Genomic DNA, 15,717 nt, shown 5'->3' with positions numbered 1-15,717 from the left:
GATTGCATCAGGTTTTTCAAATGCCTTTGCATTTTATTTTCATTCATTTGCTGTTCAATCTCAAAAAGTACAAAAAGTTGTAGAACAGGCCCAAAAGTAGGTTTGTTTCTCTAATTATGTTTATCCATACCGTAAGGACTTGCATTGGCACTGATCAATTCTATTCTATTCTATTCTGCTCGTTTGGTGTTTATGTTCAGGCTTATGACGCATTAAAAAAAAAGAAACCTCCACAAAGAACCTCTTTGCACTTTATTTATTGGTGACTAATTTTATTTTCATTTTTCTTTTAACCTTCATACAATTATTTGAAAATCTATAAGACCCCCAACAGTAAAAGATACATCTTAGGGGGGCATCTTCAAAAGAAAGCAAAACATTCAACAGAAGACAATACTGATATCTTTCATTTATACAGTAACCTTAACAATTAGAGTAAACATCATTTTTTTACAATTGTATCCTTCATTATGAGGAGTCCTTTTTCTTTTATTAACATGTATTTATAACTATTATTAGTCTTTTAAAGTCTAAGTGGCAAGCAGAACTCCTTCTAAGCGGCGAAATGTTGTCTTTGGACACTGGAGATGCGTGTTGATATATCTTAAATCATATACAACAGCTGTTTAACATCAGACAGATCAAGAGCAGTAGATTCAGATCTTCCCTTGTCTCTGGAAGGAAATTAAGGAAGGAGAGTCGGTATTCAAAAGTTTACAGAAGTAACGTTCCCGCGCTTTAAGGTCCATCAGTATCATTACAGGAGCTTTAAAACAGCCGTACAGACGTGACAGCAGCGGAATCGGCCTCAAATGTTATCCAGCATCGTCCTATAAGAAGAACTGATCGGACGGGTCTTAAAACCGAAAGACGCAAGTCAGAGGAGAGGGGAAAGAAAAATGTGGACTGCAGCCTGGTTTTCCACAATCCCAAAAAAACAAAACAAAGGGAAGAAGGAGGAATAGGTCTAATCTTTCATTTAAACTCATTTAAGATTTTCCACTGGATTTTCCCGGCCAAAAAAAGTTGGAAGTGAAAATCAAACTTGCTTGTCCCAGATGAGAGGGATGTACATCCACAATAGCGCGCTGGATCAGACGAAAAGAGATCAGTCAAGTGGAAGACAAAATGAAACTTAATCTTACTTCCTTTTGTCCATAAAAATACGTTTCCAAGAACCAAACGTTCTAGATCAATATTTACACCCAAATTCATCAGAGAGCGACATAAAGAGTTCTGAAATGCAGAAGCAAAAGTCCCTTTTCCCGCGTGTTCTGTTGACGGTTCGAATTCCCTTCAGTGCTTCAGTGTCGGCTTCTTTTTCCCGCCAACGTTGATAAAACAGCTTCACCTATTTATCTATCAAACTATTTAAATAGCAAACAGAAATTTCTCAAAATAAAATTACTTGAAGTGCAATGAACATTTCCAGTGAGTCTTTTGTACAGAAAATCAAAGTCTGACAGGAGGCGGCAGACGAATATTCTCAGCAAGAACTCGCACAGGACCGATGACCTTACCCACAATGCAACACTGCGAACTCCCTTGGTGGGTGTCGGTCTCCCCTGATCCTTTGCGTTCCGCATCATCGTAATAAATAAGACTTTAAAGAAAAAACGCAAGTGAAAACAGCAGTAACATTCAGCAAAAACTCGTTTACGAGCAAAATCGTACGCACACGCTCAACCCTCAGGCCAACAAATGACCCTCACATGGGCTAACGGTGTGACGGTTAAACCAGACTTACACTGGTAACTTAAAACAAACAAGTTTCTTATACTGAAATTCAATCCATGAATTGTGAACACAGATATACAGAGGGAATGGGCGCCTCAATCCCAAAACACAGGGAAGTCACAGGAACCGAAGGACGGGGCCATTCACACACACACACACACACACACATACAACAAACAGTGCTCTGAATGATTAAATTATTTGATCAACATAATGATTGGATTCTTCACATCATCTCCAGATCTGCTCTTTACGCCTCTCGCCTCCTGTTTCAGTTCATAAATCAGGTAGGGTCGTCGCCATGGTGATTATTTGACCTCCAGGATGGAGGGGTTGCACTCCAGGATGGCGACGATGATGCGGTCGATGTAGTCCTGCAGACAGAAGTTGATCTCCTCCTGTTTGTGGACGGCCTCCATCAGCTGCTCACACACATTAAATATCACAAAGTGTTCATATTAAAAGCATAAATAAGCACAATAGTGTGATACTGACCTCAGTGCGAGACACATTGTTGATCTCGGCGGCGAGCGACTCAGACAGAGACTCGGTAAACAGGCTCTTTGCTCCCTGGATGCTCAGATTAATGATCTGCCCATTCAGCTCGTCGTTCTGCTCCTTCAGACTGCGGTTATCCTGTACACAGAGACAGAACCACAGCAGAGATATTTGACCTGTTTGAGTCTTGGGTCTGTCGTTATCGGTTTTATTCAGTCTGTGTTGACTAATTTGAGTTTGTTTACCTGTTTGAGTCTTTTGGGTCTGTGTTAACCAGTCTGAGTTTACCAGTTTGAGTCCTAGGTGTGTAGTTATCTGTTTTTGTCTGTGCTGACTAATTTAATTTAATAAATTTAAGTCTGTTTACCAGTTTGAGTCCTGGGTCGGTCTTTACTTGTTTTTTTTAGACTGTGTTGGCTAATTTGAGTCTCTTTACCTGTTTGAGCCTTTAGGGTTTGTTTTTATCAGTCTAAGTTTACCAGTTTGAGTCTTGGGTGTGTAGTTATCTGTTTTTTTAGACAGTGTTGACTAATTTAAGTCTGCTTACCTGATTTTTAATGTATGTTGACCGGTGTGAGACTGTGTTTACCTGTTTGAGACTTTTGGGTTTATGTTTACCTGTTTTAAGTCTCTCTTAACTAGTATGAGTTTACCAGTTTGAGTCTTGGATCAGTCTTTACCTGTTCTGTTTTTGTCGTTTTATTTATAGTCTTTGTTGACATGTTTAAGTTTGTAACCTATTTGGATCAGTATTTACTTATTTGAGTCTGTGTTTACCTATCTGAGTCTATGTTGACCAGTTTGAGTTTGCATTTAAGTCTGTTTTTACCAGTTTGGTCCTGTGTTTTACCTTTTTGTGTCCGTTTACCTGTTTGAATCTTTTGGGTTTGTGTTTACTTGGTTTAGTAATAGTTTAAGTTTTTTGTGTTGACCATTTTGAGTCAGTTTACCTGTTTCAATCATTTGGGCCTGTTATCACCTGTTTTTAGTCTGTTGACTAGTCTGAGTCTGCGTTTAAGTCTGTCTTTCACTGTTTGAGTCTGAGTTCATCTGTTTTAGCCTGCTTTTACCGATTTGAGTCAGTTTTTACCAGTGTAAGTCTTTACCATTTTGAGTCTGTTCTTGCCCCATGTCTTGTCTGTGTTTGAGTCTGTGTTGACCAGTTTAAGTCCGTTCTTACCAGTTTGAGTGTGTTTGTACCTGTTTGAGTCTGCGTATCTCCTGCTCCAGTTCGTTCTCTCTCATGTGAGTGTTGTATTCCTGCAGGCCGGAGCTGGCCGATCTGCCTCTTCTCACTTCAGTCTCCAACTTAAACAGCTGCAGGTGTTCCAGCTGCTTTCTCAAGTCCTCTATCAACTACACACACAGAGAAGCCATTAACAGAGATGAACAACCATGTGACCCCAGCTATAAAGCCAAACAGAAGACCTCTCACCCCCTGAGTGCACTCCTTCTCTTTCTGGTTCGTATGACGTTCATGACTCAGTTTGTCGGCCATTTTCCTGCGAGATTCGATTTCTTCGTTCAATCGATCTGTGACGTCATCCACCTCATCCTGAAGTTTCCTCTTTTCCTGCAAAAATGACTCCATCTGAGAGACCGTTTGGACTTTCTTTTGGACATTTGGCAACAAATAAGAGTAAAACGTGACTAAAATAACGAATCAAAATAATGTAAAAATAGGTTTGATAGTCAATAACCATTCTTAATTCACTCATCATTGGCAGATGTGACAAACAGGTCATTTTGGACTCTGTATGTAATCTACAGACGTGTATGAGACTCTGCGTGTGTTGGTACCTCCTCCAGCCTCTCGATGTTCGCTCTTAGACAGGGAACACATGACCTCAGCTCACTGTTCTCCTCATCCAACTGATGCAACCTGAACACACAGACAAATATTATTAGACAAATAATAAACAGACTTTAATTTTAAGACTTTAATTTCTGCTGTTCCCCACTAGATGGCAGACACATCTTATCCACACAGAAAAAGCTCGACAAAATAACAGATTAAAGCTCTTAACTGTAGTGTTATTTTAAGTATTATTTATATAGTATTATTGCATAAAATATTTTAATTGGACTTAATTTTAAAGTTTTAGTAATTTTATGTTTTTAAATAAATATTTCTATGTAGCTTTAATTGATTTTTTTTTTCAATTTTAGTTTCAGTAATTTTAGAACTTTTATTTCAGTTAGTTGCCAAGGCTTTATTTCAATTAACACAAACATTTTTAATAGTTTTAGTTAACAATAACAACACTATAATCATCCTGGAATATATGAACAGTGAGAAATAGTATTTGCTGCATATGATGCATGTCTTCATATTTCTCGATTATTATAAGACACTGAAGATAAGTTACCTGATCTAACGACCTTCTCAGGAGGACTGTTAATAAAATTACACCTCTCCAAATGTGCTTAACAGTATATGATGCAAGACTCATGACATACACAGCCCACAAGCAAGCAAGTCTCTGCATTCACTTGATTTAAACATTGTTTTTTTAATTGAATATCGTTGTTCCAAATTGTTTAAAAAGTAACATTATATAACTGGATAATATAAATGGAGATTTGTCAAAATTAAAAGAAAATTATAATCTTGGAATCATCTGTTAAAATGGGTCAAAAATTACTAACCCACCAGAAACATTTTGCTTCATGTGACATCATATTCCAGCTAAAGTGTTTTTGTGAATTTAAACAGTCATAATATAATCTGTTATTGCATATTAAAAACCTAAAAAATATAATTTAACAAATATTTTTCTGGTACATATATAAATCCATGTTAAAAATAATTGAAATGGTCGACGCCGATGGCCTCGTGGGCAGCGCGCCTACATGCAGCGCCATTGCGCTTTGGGTGTCACGAGTTCGAGTCCCGGCTCGCGGACCTTTCCCGATCCCATCCCCCTCTCTCTCACCCACTTCACTTCCTGTCGACCTATACTGTCCTAACTAAATAAAGGCATAAAACACCATAAATAAACTTTAAGAAAAAAAAAAATAAATAAATAATCATTTAAATGTATAATTTTTGTGTCAGCGAAAGTGCAAAGCAGAAAAAAAAAAATCTTGTTGTTTAACCCTGACAAGCCCGTTGCAATCAAAGCAATTGTGTCCAAACTAGACATGACTTCAACTGCTAAAACGTTGTTGGTCGCCCACAGCGAAATTTCTCAAAATGCCATTCTACATTAATCATTAAAGATATATTCTGTCCGCCCTCACCTGGCCTGGAGGTTCTCGATCTCCAGGTCTCTCTCTCGCTGGAGTTTGTTCAGAGCATCTCTGTGTTTACGGGTGTGCGTGAGTAAGTTCTCCTCCGAGTGCAGCTCCTGCTCCTTCAGCTGTTCCTCCAGAGCGTTTGCGCGGTGGACGAGAGTGAGGTTCTCCTGCCGCAGGCGCGCATGCTGCTCTTCGCTCTCCAACGAGTCCTTCTCCAGCTCGCACACACGCTTCTCCAACAGCAACACCTGCAGGACAGACACAGCCTTTGTTCCTCATGCATATCACTCATGCATTCACAAAACTATCCATTTTTCTATTCCGTCCATGTCATGTGTGCATTTTTGAATGCACTGTCACTATCAGATGAAAACACAACTTGAACTGAACTGAGATGAATAATGACACAATTGTCTTCTTCAGAACTGCTTTATGAGTGAATTGCTTAATGGGTTTTTTATTTGTTTTAAATTGAATATTGTTGTTGCAAATTGAGCTAATTTAAATGTCACAAAGGTAACACTATCCAGCTGGAAACATGAATGAAGGTTTGTCAAAATAGAAAGATAATCTTGCAATCATCTGTTGAAATCGATCATAATTTACTAATCCACCACCAGTAACGTTTTGCTTTGAATGAAATCATATTCCAACAAAAGCGTCTTTATGAATTTAAACTAACATAATATCCAGCTGTTACTGCATATTAAAAACCTAGTTTTAATTTAATAAACATGTTGCTAAAATAATTTAAATGTATAATTTCTGATTACTTTTGCAACATAAGCACTATAATTTAACTGAATTGACTCAACATATACACTATTGCCTTCTGTAGAGAAACTTATCGCTGAATTGAGCTTGTTTCATAATCATCGAACTTTACACAGTTATTGAACTGAATTGAATCAACATTGAACTGACTTAAGCTGAATAATGACAGCAGAATTAGAATTTGTCTTATATTTGAAAAGGTTTGCATCATTGATTGTGTTATTTTCCTGTTTATCACTGTGAGGCTGATTTGAAATAATCTGTATTGTATAAAGAGTTATATAAATCAAGGTAGAAATATATTGTATCATGGTAATATTAACTTTTTATTAAGATTTTAGTTACATTTTTGCCCTTTGATGACAAAACTAACAACCTAATTCACATCAAATGTACGATTTGAACCAGTTTGATGCAAAATTTCTATATTAGTTTCCGAACCTTGTCTGTGATGTCACGATCCGGAAGGTCCAAAATGTCTTGAGTCAGATCTCCCATGACATCCAGAGTGCCAGACTGCTGCAAGTGTCTGAAAAACACACGCAAACATTTCAACACGTTCCCTGCTGAACTGGAAACCAGCATGAATTTCCATGCTGGTCCAGACTGGTTTTTTTCTTGCCGCTGGAGCAGCAAACTTGGACATAGTAGACTAAGAACACTGCAAAAATCAGTATTTTTGTCTAGTTTTCTAAACATTCTTAATTGAAAATACATTTACTTGCAAAATTTGCAAGATATAAAGTCTTGCTAATTTTGCAAGCAAAATTACTTAAGATATAGGTCTTGTTTTCTAAATTTTTTTTATCAAAACCTAAGTGAGTTTTTGCTGAAAACAAGAAAAAAACATCCAAAATGACATGCAACACATCACAAAAGTTTCCCATTGTCGTTTTGTCCTTAAAACTGACGTTTGGTGCATTGAGAGGGAGGATCTCACCTTGCTGCTTTCTTACTGGACAACCTCTTGCTGGAACTATAAGAGAGAGCACAAACAGGAAAAGGGTCAGGAAGAAAGAACGGCAAAGAGGAAAAACTCTCTTTCCATCCGTGACCTGTGAACCGCAAGTCAAAAAACACCCAGCGAAGAGCTGAAGTTTGGGGCCGTCAGCTCTTTCTGCAGGTTGAATGCTGAATCAATGCTCTTCTTTCAATGGTAATGACCTCACGGCACACGGAAATAAGCACTGTATTTATGGAGGTGTAACATGGATGCGTGAAAGGAGATTCTGTTCCTGTTGCGCAAGTCTGAACCAAGAGAAACAGCTTTGTCTATTCTCTTCATAGTCAAAAAAACACCCTCGTCACTGTTCCCTACTGCCGCTTAGGACAAGCCAGGCTTTCCATGATCTTTTAAACAAAATACCATATATTAATGTTAAATTAAAGTTGGATAAATTATGTTTCCTAGGCTCATTTTCTTACTCCATTTTGGAAAAACTGACTATTGAATATTTAATGCATACCCAGGTGAATAGTAACAAAATGTTATACAGTTCTTAAAGGTACAGTACACCCAATAATGAAAACTCATGTCATTCCAAAACCTTATGAATTAATAAAATAAAAAAGGAGATTTTTGAGCTTTTCTTGTCTATACAATGGTGTTGTAAAATAAATAAATACAGTCATATAGGTTTAGAACTACATGAGGGTGAGTAAATGATGAAAGGATTGTAATTTTTAAGCTTCCGTCTCTTTAAGAAATTTGCTTACCTATGTGTTTTAAGCTATCAACACTGCCTAGTTATATTTGTATTATGTAGCCTATATTATTTTGAAAATATTTACCTAAAAAGCACTTCAAGACTATCGTGCATGCATCAAATACACACACAACACACACCACAGCATCAACAGCAGAGCATTTATGTTCACCGCAAACTTCATCTACAGAATGCAGCCTTCACATCAAAACCAACACGAGTCATGCGACACTGTATAGATGTCTGCAAGTTTTGAAGCACACACATGCAAACAGTGACAGTGTGTGTGTACAGTGGCCAAACTCAACACACACGCAGGGGAGGCGTGCACATGCTGCGGGTGCGTTACCTATTCATCTCTAGTAACTGCAGTCGCGTGGACAGATCCTCCAGACGACTGATCTGCTTATGACAGTGAGTGCAGAAAAACTCCAGTGCCTCCGACTGAAGGAAACTCTGGAAACTAGCAGGGAAAGAGCTGGGGCTGAGGAGACCAGAGGAGAGGAGAAATAAGGAGAGAGGAGAAGATATGAGAGGAGAAATGAGGAGACAAAAAATGAGGAAAGGAGAAATGAGCAGAGGAGGAGAGAAATAAGTAGAATAGAGGAGAAACAAAGAAAAATGAGCAAGGAGAGGAGAAATAAGAAGATAGAATAACATACGACAGGAGAAATGAGGAGATGAGAAATAAGGAGAGAAAAGGAGAAATAAGTAGAGTAGATGAGAAATAAGGAGAGGAGAAATAAGGGTATAGAAGAAGATATGACAGGAGAAATGAGGAGAGGAGAGTGTGTGTGAGTGTTCAATAAGAGGATGAGCAGAGGGAGGGAGAGAACGGGGAACATTCAGTTGAGTGAAGGACGGAGGAGGATCTACACAGAGGTGAGCAGTACAGTGCAGGAGTAACGCAGCAGGAGCAGTGTGTGTGTTTATTTGAACAGGTCTGAGAGTGTGTTGTGTTTCCATGCTCTCTTCTCTAATGTCTAGGTATGTGCTGGATCGCATACGCCTGACAACACCAGCACTGCAGTAAAACAATAGCCACAACAACTCGACCTTTACCCGTGGATCATAACACCTCACTAGAGAAATAATAGTGCAGTCAGGACATCATGGCGGTTTACCTTTAACCGCATACACGCGTACTGCTCAGAGGGATCATAACATCTCAATCTGTCTTACAAACACACACACACACGTTTTGTTTTGTCTATCACACACTGTTTGTAAATGAGAGCGTTGTCTGTGGTCAGGAAGTCGCTCTACAAGGTCTCATTATGCACATGATCTTCTTTGCTGTGCTGACTCACTTTCTCTTTCTCACTGTGTGGAAACTAGAAATAGTGTATTTCTATTTGTGTCAAGCTGCTCATTCAGTACAGCCCAGATAAACATTTACAGTAGTGCCTAATTATACTTTCCAAGTTTAGCTCGGGATAAAGAATAATGACAAACTGTCTTCCATGTATGGAGTATGTAAGCTATACAATACTTAAGCAGTATGAGAATGTTTTTATGCTTTAAATAATCCGCTATTTGTAGGATAAGCTTCTGTGTTGGTTGTGTGTTACCTAGGCGACAGCAGCATCAGTGGGCGGGGCAGTGGGCTGTCTGGGTGTGGGAGTGGCTCTGTATTTCCCTCCCCCTCTGGCCACGCCCCTCTATCCTCCTGATTGGCCAGCAGCAGGTCTGAAGTGTTGTTGCTCTCACCGAAATCCTCAAAGTGCTCCTCCTCTCCTCCAATCACGGTCACGAGGGTGTGGCCATTCAAATCAGAGCCCAAAGTGAACCTATCACAGAAACACATGGAATATAATGTGTCATCTGCACATATTTCATTAAAGGCTGTTGAAAATACCAGTAAATATAAAAATTTTCTTGTCACCATTGTTTCTATATTTGAAACAATGGCAAAAGCTTGTAGCAAATTAATAAATTAAAATACATTTTTAGTTTTGTGGCCATAAATCTAAAAATGAATCTCAAATGTGTAAGGATAAAAGAAACTCAGATACTTCGATCTTCTGAGACAGACAATACACACACAGTGCATTAAAGGGGTCATATGATGCTGCTAAAAAGAACATTATTGCTGATTAATATTTGGAGTGTTAATTAAGTTGTACGGAGTTATATTAGCTATCGGGGGCTAGACAAGGGGTTCTAGCAAAACCGCTGATTAATGTTTGAGTATTACATGGGTAACTGTAGGGGGCTAAACAGACCTACTATTTAAAGCAGATTAAATAGTATTAGCCACGAACCTCTGGCTAAGGATCAAACTGGCGGGTTTGTGACCGTGGGGCCCACGCACAGCGGCCGCCGTGAGGCATCCTAAGCGACATACATTCCTAATGAACGAGTAAATAGAAAGTAAAGAGTTAACTAGAATAATCGAATGTCAGAATAAGTAGAGACCGACAAACAACCAATTTGCCTTTCAACCTAAATTCGAGGTTGTACTAAAATGGAGTCAGATTAGATAATAAAATGGAGTCAGTTTTGAGTTAAACCTAAATTGAATAACTCTGCGCGCTGAAAATACCGAACACGCAAGAAACCTTCATCCACCACTGGATACCTTCATTGGGCCAAGTGCGTGGACCTTACAAAGGTTTGGGGTTGGTAAGAATTTTTTAGTTTTTTTTAATGATTTTAAAAGATGAATCTTATGCTCACCAAAGCTGAATTTAAAGACAGCAATATTGTAGAATATTATTACTATTTAAAATAACTGTTTTCTGTTGAATATGTTTTAAAATGTAATTTATTTCTGTGATCAAAGCTGTATTTTCAGCATCATTACTCCAGTCTTCAGTGTCACATGATCTTCAGAAATCATTCTAATATGCTGATCTGCTGCTCAAGAAGCATTTCTGATTATTATCAATGTTGAAAACAGTTTAATCTTTTTTGTGGAAACTGTGATGCATTTTTTTCCGGATTCTTTGATGAATAGAAAGTTCAAAAGAACAGCATTTATTTGAAATAGAAATCTTTTATGACATTACAAATGTATTTACTGTCACGTTTTAATGCATTCATTTAATGCACCCTGGCTAAATAAACATTACTTGCTAAAAAAAAAAAAAAGTTGAATGGTACTATATATTTCATCACTAGAAGCTTAATTTATGTCTAATTTACCCTTAATTCACATATAATTTAGCACAAGTTTTACATATACAGTCTTAAATAAAGTCTTAAGGAAAAATCATAAAACTTTAAAATGTAAACATATTTACAGTGTCTCTGAACAGTAAATTGAAATTCTAAAGATATTAATGTCTGCTTTTTTTATTCCTACTATAAAAATATACAAAAACTCCCTTGAAAAACATCCTTGTGTTTTTGTAAGTGAGGCAGAACTTGAACAGTTTGTCTTTAGGATGATAATCTGATAATTCACTTTAATCTCTCAGCAGCCTTAAAAACGGCTGAATAATACCAGATAGATTATACAAAGAACAGCACAAACCCTAAAGAATCCACACAAAAACAGCCAAATGCCAGTGTTTTCAGAAGTGCTCATGAAGACGAACAGACTCAAAGTAGGATAGTGATCATGAACAGGTCACATGAAAACTCACCATTAATGATGAAAAACATCACAAATCACGCTTTTAAAGTACATTTATTGCATTAAGTGCACTATCATTCAAAGGTTTAGGGTCAGAATTTTTAAATCAAAGAATCATGAAAAAAAAGATCACAGTTTCTACCAAAATATTAAACGGTTTTCAACATTGATACTAATCTGAAATGTTTCTTGAGCAGCAAATCAGCATATTAGATTGATTTCTGAAGGATCATGTGACACTGAAGACTGGAGTAATGATGCTGAAAATTCAGCTTTGATCACAGGAATAAATTACATCTTAAAATATATTCACATAGAAAACAGTTATTTAAAATTGTAAAAATATTTCACAATATTTCAAAAAAGACTGTACACGCTCACACACAATTAACAAGAAAACTATTACTGGTTACATAAACCTGTCAAATACTCACCCTCGTTTCACTATAACATTGCGGTTGGTCACACAAAGCACGCGTGAAGGTGGCGACCGCATCTTAAAGCGATTCGGCCTTTCTTTGGCGATTCTGAGCAACTGGGCACACAGCGTGTCAGTGCAAACCAAACTCCCACGATCGATAATAAACACTGCTTACTCAGAATAAACTAGCTTTATGTGAGGTAACATGTAGTTGTCCCTGTAGAGTTTAATCTGCTGGACATTCCTGCCAGACGTTTGTGACCCGGAAAATCTGAATCAATCTCCTGTGCAAGCAAAGTTACATATGCTTAAAACGTACGATGTGTGTGCGTCTTAATCTGATTTAGAGCTCAGTAACGGTGACCCAGTGTGTGTGCTAACATGCTCTGCAATCAGTTTAATCTCTGTATGCATAAACTTATGTTGTCCAACTGACACTCAAACACATATTTAACACAGAAACACGTTGCATTAATAATGCAACAAAATCGACTAAGTAAACCTTGTTAAGTAGGTAAACTAAAGCTAGTCTGTGGGATCTGAACAAACCCTAAATGCTAAGCACTGATATCTGAGACCGGAAGTCAAAGATCTTGAGAGAAATCTGCAAGTTATCATAAATATGATTATGCATTTTCCGTAACTCAGAATGTGAGTTTCGGGAAGGTCAGCATTGGCGAGACAGCGTGACCCTGACACAGCTAAATCAAGAGAAACACATGAGGGCTGAGAGCCAGGAGATTTTACAATGACAGAAGCGAGTAAGAGCGAGAGAGAAACAGACCCTAGAGAGTGAAAGATGGAGAAACTCTGGGCCGCAGGAAGGCAGAAAGAGCCAACTCCACACTTCCTGCAACTGGGCAACAGGAAAATAAAGACTGACACTGATAACACGGGAAACAGGAACACCTCGGTCAGCTGAGCTGATGTTAGCGGCTCTTGGGAAATAGGAAACTCTAGTCAGCAGATTCTTGCATAAACACAAATAAACAGACTTATCACTGCACACTTACTGCACAAAAGTTAGGACAAATGCAATCCAATGCAATGTCAAAAATGAACAAGGGAAAAAGAATTTAAGCAAAATCTTATTTTGTATTATAACCCGTCACCTTTGCTCAACACTTATGTGGCATTACGTGGCATGAATTGTTTTTGTGGCGTCTGCCTTGTAAAACTAAAAGAAATTTAAGACCAGAAAGTGTTTTTCCAGTGAACACTGTGTCCAAAGCTGATACATAGTATCAGTATTTTGTGAGTTTATTGCTGATACATTCAAGGCTACTGAAACGACACGGTTTACAGGTGAACAGTCACCATTAGACATGATGTCATCACATTTCTGGTGTTATTTTAGTATTTTTTATATTTTAATATATTTTGAATTATCTTTTGTTTTTATACTTTTTAATTGTGTTGTGTAATTTTAATTATGTTATTATTTGTTATATGTTTGTAATTTGAATTAGTTTTTTCTAATTTTATTTTTTAATTGAGTTTCAGTTCTAGTAGTTTTTTTAGTACTTCCAAAAAATGTTTCTGAAGACAATCACCTATTGCACCTTTAAGCTTATTTCTTAAACATTTCTCGTTTGAGCTCCAGCTTTATTTAAATAAATATTATATTATTTTCTTCACAAGATGTTAATTGATAGACTGGAGTGGTGTGGATTACTTGTGGATTATTGTGATGTTTTTATCAGCTGTTTGGACTCTCATTCTGACGGCACCCATTCACTGCAGAGCATCCATTGGTAAGCAAGTCTGTTCTGATGAAGAAACAATTTCTTCTACATTTTGGATGGCCTGAGTGAGTACATTTCTGAATTAAATTTTGGGTGCACTATTCCTTTAATAACAACACAGCATTTATGGCATGATTTTGGGTGATTAATGAATCCAGTCTCTTTGGGCATGTTATTTGACACCTGTGTTTTGGTGTGTTACCTGTTGCGGTCGTCTCCATCCGTGAGTGTGTTTTCAATGCCGCTGTCAGTCTCCACGTCCTCATGGAGTTCTGGATGGACCAGAGCCGTCGTGTCCTCGTCCGTGAAGGTTTCACATTCACTGTAGGCGCTCTCCGACCCGAGATAGGCGCTGTCTGAAACCTCCGCCTGCTGCAAACACACACACACACACACACTAATTAGAAAACTTGTATTGCTTATGGAGACATAAAGGTGTTCCCGCTTATGCTGCAAGTATCAACTTTGTCTCAGAGGTTTCTCCTAGAAACAACTCAATCAATGATTGACATGCGGTAAGAATACAGAGCTATAAAATGAATGTGGATAACAGCTCAGATCATTTGGTTTTGGAAGAATTTGATGAGAAATGTTTAAGTTTATACTTTTCAAAGCAGATTTTGCAAAGCATTTTTGTCCATTTCACCAGCTCATGCCTTTTATAAACAGCAACATGCAAACACACGGAAGGAGGTTATTAATGTTTGCAACGAATGTTTACAGAACAAAATGATCTGATGCATTCAGGAGTGGTTGAAAACACATGTGACCACATTGCATTTGTAGTGTAAATGCTAATCTGTTCCGATGCTTTCCAGATAACAGCCTACTCACCTGTCAATCATCCACTGCACAAAAACAAGGGGTTTAACTTTAAAAGACTCTCACAAAACAAACTGTTGCTTTGTTGTTATTTATTGACAAGTTTAAATGTACTATGAAGGTGCATCTTGTCTAAGGTGGATATTTACATAAACAATACATCAATAATGATTAAATAATAATGACAGGAAAAAGATCTGGGCACAATAAAGGAAAAAATGCAAATGTATGTAATACCCCTTTTTCTACTGTGTATTTTCTTTTTCTTTTTTTACACCAAGTAGAATATAAAAAAAAATCTAAAATTAAAAAAGGTAAAAAAATAATACACAGAATGTATACCCCTTGTTCTACTTTTTATTTTTCCCTTTGTTCTCATTTTTATATTATGCAAAACGTTCTACTTGTTCTACTTTTTATTTTTCCCTTTTTTCTCATTTTTATATTATGCAAAACATTTTCTTGTAAAAAAAAAAAAAAAAACAACAACAGAAATTATGCCCCTTGTCCTACCGTTTATTTTCCCCTTTGCCTGTTACAAGCACATTTGCTTGTTTTACAAAAAAAAAAAGCTACAAATAAAGAAATAAAATGTATAAACCTTGTCCCACTGTATATTTATCTATACCCTTTACTATATAAAACATTTAATTTTTACATTTAATTTAAAAGTGAGAAACTTTGTTCAATTTCTTAAGTTGTTTAAAGACATAACGACCAAAATAGACCTCAAACCTTCAGTCGGTCAGTAAGCTCTAACCAAAAGTACAAACTCCATCAGAAAACCTGCATCTCAGCGCCCAACGTACCTGTGTGAGTCTGTGAGGAGTTCTTAAAACAGGAGAGGACATTCCCAGAACCATTCTTCCTACTTGAGTACCGTCACACGGGAAAAACAGGTTCACTAACTAACCTAAAAACTAACAACAGCTGTTTCCTGTCCCTCTCACAGTCTCCACATAGAGTCACCAGAGAGAGAAATTACTCCTAGTCTGCTGCCTTGGAAAATAAGGACCAAAGTCTGAAGGACACCAGGACCAGGAATGGGCGGAGTCTGTGCCCCTGACCCCGCCCCTTTAATTAACATTACACTCACGTGCCAACAGAACTTCTCACCACACCAAACAGAGTGTGTGCATACATTATGTGGCTGTGACTCAAAACCAAGTGTCCTGTCTACTTAGACAGCATTTT

At 37.5% G+C, this 15,717-nt stretch overlaps 1 protein-coding gene across 2 annotated transcripts in view; it reads right to left on the bottom strand.

Annotated features, from left to right (window-relative positions):
- Positions 1–445: 445 nt before the first annotated feature.
- The window catches only part of LOC107717866 (rab11 family-interacting protein 3-like), a 28,949-nt gene continuing 13,677 nt past the window's right edge, over positions 446–15,717 (bottom strand). The window contains exons 4-14 of one of the 2 annotated variants that reach the window (XM_016524748.1): positions 13,904–14,073; positions 9,527–9,745; positions 8,305–8,439; positions 7,190–7,225; positions 6,691–6,778; positions 5,479–5,723; positions 4,036–4,117; positions 3,671–3,808; positions 3,436–3,591; positions 2,233–2,373; positions 446–2,159 (exon numbers count right to left, since the gene is read on the bottom strand). In XM_016524748.1, the coding sequence (XP_016380234.1) occupies positions 2,046–2,159; positions 2,233–2,373; positions 3,436–3,591; positions 3,671–3,808; positions 4,036–4,117; positions 5,479–5,723; positions 6,691–6,778; positions 7,190–7,225; positions 8,305–8,439; positions 9,527–9,745; positions 13,904–14,073 (1,524 nt within the window). In that variant the 3' untranslated portion in view covers positions 446–2,045. The remainder of the gene's footprint in view (positions 2,160–2,232; positions 2,374–3,435; positions 3,592–3,670; positions 3,809–4,035; positions 4,118–5,478; positions 5,724–6,690; positions 6,779–7,189; positions 7,226–8,304; positions 8,440–9,526; positions 9,746–13,903; positions 14,074–15,717) is intronic. The other variant, XM_016524756.1, reaches the window with a different exon arrangement.

This window comes from Sinocyclocheilus rhinocerous, unplaced genomic scaffold (genome assembly GCF_001515625.1).
Source record: "Sinocyclocheilus rhinocerous isolate Xijiao unplaced genomic scaffold, SAMN03320098_v1.1 scaffold1694, whole genome shotgun sequence".
In the NCBI taxonomy this organism is placed as follows: domain Eukaryota; kingdom Metazoa; phylum Chordata; class Actinopteri; order Cypriniformes; family Cyprinidae; genus Sinocyclocheilus; species Sinocyclocheilus rhinocerous.
This window is presented reverse-complemented; position numbering and strand designations above follow the sequence as displayed.